Raw genomic sequence first — 9,126 nt, 5'->3', positions numbered from 1 at the left:
GGCCTCGCTTAGGGAGACAATCTTTCTGATGGTTCAGTGGCAGAAAGAGTATGTTTGAATTTGGGGAAAAAGAAGCAATGATTTCACTGGGAGAGTATTCAAAATTGAAAAGCAGCCAGGTATTACAAAATTGCCAATATTTTCTTCTGAATAACTATAATAGAATTATCTTTGTCTTGCAATAGATTTGTGAATACGGCAAGAAATTCTTCCGGTATAGAGAAGCTCATACTTTTCATGCCCTAAAGCTATAAAGAAAATAATGAAGAACAAAGTGACAAATATTAACAGAAACGTTAATTGTCCCTGGGGAAGGAATGTGGCGTTTGGCCAAAAACTCCAAAATATGAGGAGGAGGAATATGGTCTTCTGGCTGGATTTGCTCCTGCATCCTTGATGAATTTAAGTAAGGTAATTTATACTTTCTCTGCTCCCTTTTAAAAGCAGGAGTTCTCCTCATGATTGAATTCAGTCTTGGCCGGTATATAAAAAATAGATGTCATTTTTAAAACGGACAGAACCAAAATTGCTTAAGAAAGTCACTGCCTCCCAATGTCAGTAGCAGGCATACTTAACCCTGAATACAACAGCAAATCTTCTTTATTCCATCTTATTTTCCTGGAAAGAGGACATATTAAAGTTACAGAACCGAGCTAATAATTCAGTGCATGCAGCCAGTCACACTTGCTTAAATTTTTGACCATTACTTTCAGGACTCAAAATAGCTACTGATGCTTAGCATCCAATTATCCTACAAAGACTACATTTCTTTTGTATTGCACAGAATAGGTAATTTTCAAATAGGCAGAGCATGTAATAAAATTTTGCTAGGTGCAGTGTAGATGAACAAAATAATCAGACTTGGGTTTTATGGCATATATTCTAGAAGGATAGAGGCATAAGGGAGATAAATCTTGTTCATACAGCTTAATGTCATAAATTATGAAAGTAAAATTCATAAGAGCAAAGTAGCATAGTAAAATTATAAGATTAACAAATATAAACACTTAAATTTAAGAAGTCATGGGGACTTAAAAAAAAATAGGCCTGAAAGATGATAGAGGTCACTTCTATTTTGAAGTGTAAATAATTTGGGGTTTAAAATAATAACATCTAAAGTTTAAAACACATCATATTTTTTAAATCACCCAAGTCCTTTAGGAACTACCCTGACTTGACTGTGTACTTTGTAGTGTCCTGCAGATGTTATGCTCACTTAAGTTTATAAATGGCAAAATAACACCTTTTTAAAGTGGGATGGCACCCATCAGGGACTCATTCACTCATGGAGTGGTCGCTGAGACCCGGAGACAGGCTATTTATTTGATGAATAGAGTCTATTGCCATTCCTGCCATTTATCCTTACAGTTTTCAAGAATCCTTCATTCAATGCAATAAACTCTATGTCAGGCTTTTAGGTCTGATTCAAAATCCACTTGTAAAGGGAGGTTCTATCACTATTGAAAGCCTTTGCAAGGCCTAAGGCTGTCATAAAAGAGGTTTGTATAATAAATTATAAGGTGATTTTTTTTTCCCATCTCTAAATCTAATAGCACAGAAATGACCGTGTTTTGGAACTGGGCAACAACCACACGTTGAGGTAGAGAGCAAAGAATAAAAAGACTTCCACTAGTACTGTATGGAAGAGGTAAACAACAGGGACAACTGGGAAACCCATGTTCTATTTACCTTCCTCTCTACAGCCACGGGCTATCTATAATTAATTTTATAGTGACTATCAAGTATAAGTCCTCTTGGAGATCTTATGATGTAAAGGTAGAAAGAGGCAAATCTGTACTCATTAACAAAACAAAATATTTGATTAGAGTATATTGATAAAATAAAATATTCATGATGTTAGTTTATTTTCTGTTGAATTTATTAATAATCTTTATATATATTTATATATGTATGGCTTTGAGCAAAGACAAAAGAAATACTCTAATTCGTCCCTGATCATACAGTTGTAAGAATCAGCTATTCTATTATTTTCCCAGCAGCAGAAAGACCAATCTTTTCAATAATACATTTCTTTCTGTACAGATTAAAACTCCATTCTTATGGGCTTAACTATGTACAGAGAAAAGAGGTCACTTTTCAACTAGCAATGGACTTTTATATTACAGGAATGTGAGTTAATTTTTTTCTTAATCTAAGCATATATATATTCATACATATATATGTATATAATTTACCCTGTACCATTTTTTTTTAGTTTAACATATAAACCTTATTTTTTGTGCATTCTGTTACAAAGTGAATAAAAATTTTATGGTTTCACTGAAAGACCATGCAATTCAATTTTGATTATGTTTTCCAATAGTGCTCAAAATAAAAAACCAAAAATTTATATATAAAAATATTTCACTACCAAACCCATTAGTGCTATCAAATGTAAACCTTTAATAATTTAAAGGACCAATACATGATCTTAATAAATTGAAGTTAATTCTCAATATTTTAATAAAATAAAGGAGTTTTGTACTGATATGTAAATGGTCTTGCAGCTTTCCCATAGGTCCTAGGTAGACTGAACAATCCCCTTCTTAACACCATTCCTGACATGCCATCAGATGTCACCAGCATGTTAATGACAACATTACATTGACTAGCATTGTTGATTACTTCCACACAAGCTGGGATCTGTTAGAAATGAAATATAACAACTCATTTTGGTATTATAGGTATTATATCTGTAAAAGGCATAACAGGCAGCATGGATCCATTTTAGAGTTTTTGCTTTTGTTTTCTTTTCTGTCCTCAAGTCTGTCTGGAGGCCCTGCCCCATTTAATGTGTGATCTTTGTTAAGTTCTTCTTAAATGTATTGCCAGTGCCAAAGATACTGAAGACCTCCACTTTAGGTCATTCTCTTAACTTGGGTTATTTACAGAAGTCGGTTATTAGGAATCTTCCAATTGTGTTCCAGTCATCCACCACATTTGTGGGATGCATTAGGCACAAATGATTACTAAGGGACTTCTCTGAGAAGAAGCAGATGTTCACAGATCATGGAGAGTTAAGAAAACAGACAAACAAACAATGCTCACATTCAGTTTGCCCCCTGCTTTCTGTCATCATGTCCATACATTTTCCAGCACATTCCGAATAACAAACCTCCTAAGAGCTATGTTAGTCACCACATGCCTTAAGATTTACTAACCGTTTTATTACAATATACATAGAACAAAGTGTGTCTTCCCAGACAGACATGATGCTATCGTGTATTAGTTATTTTAAATGAATACCAGGGTAAACTACCAACTACCAACAGTGAAGACAGAACACACTGGCAACTCCAAATCAAGCTGTGGTTTACAAATCATTACTTAAATAATAGTAATAATAGTAATAATATTAAATGAAAGTGAAAACCTCACTTCTAGACTTAAGTCAGAGATCCAAGTCAGCCTTATAGGAATTTTAAGATAGGCAATTAATGAATGATTATACTTTTCTAGAAATGAGAAATACTGTAAGCCTCTCCCTACAGTGACCGATCTGAACCTATTTTTTTTTTCCCCAAAAAGCATGCAGGAACTATTTTCAGATGCTTGGTTATGGCAAGAAGGAAGAAAAGAAATGATTTTTGGAGTAATACAAGCAATTTGTAGAATTGAGCATACAGTTTTGCATAAAGCGTTGCAGGTTAAAATAATATCGTAGGTTTCAAGCCATTGCATTACAGTTGAATAACTGTTACAATTAGGTTTCATAAAATTCAAACTCTAAGTTTTGAAGTGAAGCAATAAAACTAAATTCTTAAGTGATGACTTTTACCTTCATACAGCACAGAATAGCTATTTTTATTTGGGTTGGAAAAGTTATTTACAACTAACATTGATTGAGTCTTGGTAAAAGTCCGATAACACGTGAAGACAAATACCCCTCAGCTTTCTGAAAGATCAGTGACCGTGTTTGAGGTTGGAGATATTTGTAACGGTACCACTGCTAGTCTCCAACCGCGGCCAAGCATACGGTGTGTTCTGTAACCTAATTCAAAATTGAAAGCACCAAAATACAATTTGGATCTATAAAATGGGATTTGCTATTTAATTCTCCATAATTAATGATTAACAATTTAGATGCAGAGACACAGCTAATGAAAGAAGTTTTGGTTGGTGCTATTCAGTAGCTCACTTCAGTTGCCTTTTAAAATCAGAGTTTTGTTTCCATTGAATCCAAGAACTCTTCGTAAAGTAGAGAAATACATATATCAAAGGAATTCAGTAAAAGTAGGTTTAAAAATAAATGATCTTACAACAACATTTTAAATCCTTTAATGATTGAAAGAAAGGAAGACATATAACACTGAATGCTAAACAGGTCTTTTGAACTCTTGGGAATTTAGATAGGTATTTGATAGTAGATATATATTTATATATTTTACATTTTGCATGTAGGCCAGAGCTGTCTAAAATATCTCTTCATAGTAGGCTATAGGAATCTATCAGGAGATAGAATAAAATAAGATCTGAGAAGATTCTCAGTTTATTAGAGTATTTCTTTCTGCTTTGACAATCAGCAGGGATCATAAATTTGAAGCAAATCGTGGCTTTTCTGCCTCTGGGTCTGTAGTTAAGACTGAGGAAGACTCTCTCGGAAGAGCAGCTGCTGGTGGAGGGGGTGCGGGAGGGGCTCCTCGGTTAGGGGGAATGGCTCCGGAGGACATCTGTCGGAACAGGGTGACTCGCTGGGGGACGGTGCCCCTGCCCCCCGCCTGAAGGCCCGGGCCGTGAACGGCGGTCACGGGCTGCGGGATGGAGGCCAGGGACTCGCCCACAGTGGGATGAGGTCTGGAAATGAGAGTGGAAACCTCATGGGGCAGCGAGGGCTGCGAGGCCGACAGGGGCCTGACCTCTCGGGTCAGGCTGGTGTTGTGGAGCGCCTGCGTGCTCCTGTGCACGTCGTTTCTCGGCGTGGAGCTGCTGGGCGTCTGCGGCTGCGGGGGCGGCTGCGGGGGCTGCGGGGGCGGGGGCTGCTGGAGCTGCTGCTGCTGCTGCTGCGTGAGGGACAGCTGGGAGGCAGTGGGGGAGGCATAGTGGAAAGTTCGAGTGGCCAGCGGGCTCTGTACGGGAGGGCTGCACACTGCAGTGGTGTAGGAGCAGGGCGAGAGGATGGCGGACGGCTGGGGGGTCTGCGTGCTGGGGCTGGGGGAGTGCAGGTTGCTGTGGGACAGACTGGTCGCTGTGTACACTGGCGGAGACTGTGTCCTCATGCGGGAGGTCGGAGTCGTGGTGGAAGAGGCGGAATTCAGTGCTGTCATTTGGGGATAATTGATGGGAGCGATCGCCTGCACCATCTCCCGGTCATGCTTCACTATCTGCTTCAGGATCTCGTTCTCCTGGTTGTTGAACACACCCGTGTTCAGATCCTTCTGGAACTTTTGCAGAAGAATGGAATTTTTCTTGCCTGTCAGCGAAAGAAAGAGAGCCACTTAGAAAGCCTCCAGATGACGGAGAACGAGCCCAGGCAAGACCGCTCCTGCAAACAGAAGTATGCCGGCGTTTCACCGAAGAGGCTTCAAAGCCAAGTACTCACCTTTAGACCCAACGGAAAGATGGCTTTGCCCTTCACACTTCCTGTATCTCTCTGGGAAATCTTACCTTCTATGCAAGTCAAGTCGAAAAGTCCATAATATGGCAAAAGCCATCTTACAGATGAAAGGGAGATATTTGACATGAGGGCTACTTTGAAGAGTGGGAGAAGAAAGGGTATTTGGATCAGGATGGGCCTGGAATCAACATTTAAGTTTAAAGCTACTTTTTTTCAGGAAAGGACAATAGAACACTCACTATGTGACAGGTACTCTACAAAAGGTTTTAGGGAGACTTACTTTATTTAATCCTCAACTCTTGGAGGTGGATGTGTTTATAATCCTATTTCACCCAGAAAGAGAACGGGACAGAGGCAGGTTAAGAATAGTGCCCAAGAAAACCTGGTTAATAAGAAACTGGACTGGGGAAGGAAAACAGCAGATTTGATTGCAGATCCTTGCTAAGGACAAGGAACCAGCTGCATCCGCATCTGTATCACATGAGTACCTTCTAGAAATGCAGTCTGTTAAGCCCCCTCCTACCTGCTGACCAAGATGCTGCATCTTACTAAGACCTCAGGTGATTCTCACGTGCACATTCGAGGAGCCCTGTGGCAAGTCCTTTGCCTTTGACCAGCGCCCTATGCCAGTGCTCCTCCACCATACATTCATAGTCTCCTCATCTCTGGAGCTTTGTCTGAACCTTACGAATTAAACCACAATAACCAGACGTGGGGTCCAGATTTCAGGACTTTAAAAGCATATTTCCTCAGAGGGTTTTTATGCACGGCCAGGTTGAGAACCACTTCATGATCTTTCCTTGTCTGAAAGGTCTTTGTGAGGCTTAAGGGGCACAGTGTGCAGCAGGTTCTCGGCTCCCTCTAGAACCTCAATAAGCATTACCTCTCCTTCCTGCCATTGTCTTTGGAGCAGATTGCAGTAAGTAGACGTTCTCTGGCCAGATGACTATAGAATCAAAATTAGATCGATGAAAGGGGAAAATCAGTGACTTTTGGTGACGTCATTGATAAAATAATTCCCGGGTAAATATTGTAACTGAAAAGTGAATCAACTTGCCATATTGCTTAATAAAGTTAAAGTTAGAAGGAATACTTTTTAATGGAAATATATGTTATAATTTACTTGGATGCTGGAAAACTACCATTTTAAATGACTGCTGAAATAAATACTTGTCTCTCCTTATAGAACCATTCTAATTTTCTCAAGAACAAAAGCTCCTATATCTGTAATAAATATAAATGCTTATTTAGCATATCGCCTTAACTAAATATGGTCTACATAAATAAGCAATAGCCACAGAATGGAGAAGGATTATATTTCTTTGTGAACATGTGAATAGTCAACATTTCATAATGTAAATATCTGTGAACTTGTGGAGAAATATAATTTTTAATGCACAGTTAGAATTTTAAAAGGATCAAAACTGCAAATACTTGGTGCTTATTAGCAATTTTATTGCCTGTATTATTGATTGCAAACCATTTCATGCAAACTTCCTTATAAAAATTAATTGGAAGAAGTTAGATGAGAGTGAAGCTGATCAGAGTAACAGAAATTCTCTATTAAAATATCCTGATTTTAACGCTTTCTCTCAAGATGTCTAGCTGGCTTAGGAAAAAATGCATGTGCTCAGAAATTAGTCTCTAGTTCTACCATGAGCACTTATGTACCACAAAGAGGTAAATTATTTTCAAATTAAATAAAGATGCTTTCAGGAATACCCACTTTTATGGGCACTGTCTTATTTCTCAACACTATGTCCTATTATTACGTGTCTAAATTGTCAATATGAATTTCTAATATGTGCGTTATGTCTAATGGTAATGTCCAAATACTACCTTTACTTGACCTAACCTAATTTCAGAGCCTAATGCATCTGTCATCCCACTTCTGTAGAAGGAAAGAGAGATACAAAGTGCATACGAAAAGCTGACATAAGACTACATCAATCAAAAATCCTTACCTTTAATAAGAATGAAGCACTTGTTTACTTCCAAGTGATCCCAACCCCATTTCCTTTGAGATCATTGATTCCTTCCTCCCTCCCTACCACCATTCTTCAAGAATATTCATTGTGTACTAGGTACTGTGAATGTAATAGTGAATTAGACATGATCTCTACATTCACAAATCTTAGCATCGGTTAGAGCAATTGCAATAATAAAAGCAGTATGGTGATGGAGGAAGGTCCTAGGGGGATGGGAGAACATACCCAGGATACTCGGCGTAGGAGCAGGCAGGAAGTCACAGAAGATTTCTACAGGGAAATGATGTCTAAACTGAGGTTTTGAAGATGGAGTAGAGTTGAGCAAGGAAAGGGGGCAGAGCACGGTAGGGTGAGGGAAGAGGATTTAGGTGTAGAAAATGAATGCATACCACCTTCTGACATCAGAATGTTCCAGCATTTCTTTGGGAAGCTAACAGCAAGCCAATCTGATCTAACTTTACTATAGCAATTCTTCAAATCTTTAAACTAGTGTAACTAATAAGGTCTAATTTATATATTCTTATTGGAGAGCAGAGAAGACTGTAAAATAAGTTGATGTTTACAAAGTAAAGCATCTATGTTGGGAACTTCTAGGAAGGCTTTTCCTGCTTGAGTCTGTATTACAAACGTTTCCAGAAGTTTCTACGGAGACAATTAAAATGCACATGTTTTCAGTTCTCAATATAAAGCTAAAAATGTAAAGTTGATAGGTAAAAAAATTTTTTAAAACTTGTAGTAAAATTATTTGGTTTGTAATGTAGACTCATACTATTATATTTTTAGTTCTATTTTAGTGCTACCTAAAAGTTTTGTCATTGCTTTTTACCTGAAGATTCAAATTGTTTTGGCATCACTGGGGAAATCAGATTGAGCAGCTAGTAAAAATAGAGATGATTAAATAAACCCAGAACATTTAGAAGAGAAAGTTAGATAGTAGAAATAGGGCTAGAGCTAACTGCTAGTTCTATGCTAACTAATAGGCAACCTATGATAGCATTTAGGACTTAAAATTGCAAACCGATATCAGTCTGCTAAAGTATAACTAAATTGTACACAAAAAAGGTAGAAAACTGAAGAGAGTACCTATCCGATCTAGTCGGTCAATGGCAACCGTCTCGAAGGCTCGCCTCATCATTGGATATTCCTCCAGGACCTCATTGAAATTGTCCACAGAAAGTGAATAAAGACGGCAATACGTATCGGCTCGAACACTGGCAGTGCGGCGGCCCTTGGTCAGCAAGCAAATCTCTATAAAAACAAGAAAGGAAGATTTGTTTGCTAATTTACTTTCAAAGACCACTAAGACCCAAAGTTTTTAAAAAAAGTCTCATGGTGTCATCAACCAATGATTGGCAGCATTTGCTATTTTATCAGTGAATTCCTTCTGACGAAAATATCCGATTGACAATACTCAACCTTAAACACTCTTAACAGTTACAGCTTTCAGTTCAAGTGGAAAGCTGCAACAGAGTTATCTATCCTTCAGCTCTCATTCTAATTCATCTGAAGTAACAACAAAAATGTAGAAAAGGGAATCATAAATCCACAATGGAGTCGAATACTGGAAGAAGAAACAGTAATCAG

The 9,126-nt window shown here is 38.2% G+C and overlaps 1 protein-coding gene across 1 annotated transcript in view; it reads right to left on the bottom strand.

The window, feature by feature from the left end:
* Positions 1 to 4,333: 4,333 nt before the first annotated feature.
* Positions 4,334 to 9,126, bottom strand: part of HCN1 (hyperpolarization activated cyclic nucleotide gated potassium channel 1) — a 373,578-nt gene continuing 368,785 nt past the window's right edge. The window contains exons 7-8 of the mRNA XM_040630450.1: positions 8,626 to 8,790; positions 4,334 to 5,410 (exon numbers count right to left, since the gene is read on the bottom strand). Of these exons, the coding sequence (XP_040486384.1) occupies positions 4,530 to 5,410; positions 8,626 to 8,790 (1,046 nt within the window). The 3' untranslated portion in view covers positions 4,334 to 4,529. The remainder of the gene's footprint in view (positions 5,411 to 8,625; positions 8,791 to 9,126) is intronic.

Source organism: Ursus maritimus, unplaced genomic scaffold (genome assembly GCF_017311325.1).
Source record: "Ursus maritimus isolate PB19 unplaced genomic scaffold, ASM1731132v1 scaffold_15, whole genome shotgun sequence".
Taxonomy (NCBI): domain Eukaryota; kingdom Metazoa; phylum Chordata; class Mammalia; order Carnivora; family Ursidae; genus Ursus; species Ursus maritimus.
Note: the sequence above shows the minus strand (reverse complement) of the source record. Positions and strands in the feature narration are given on the sequence as shown.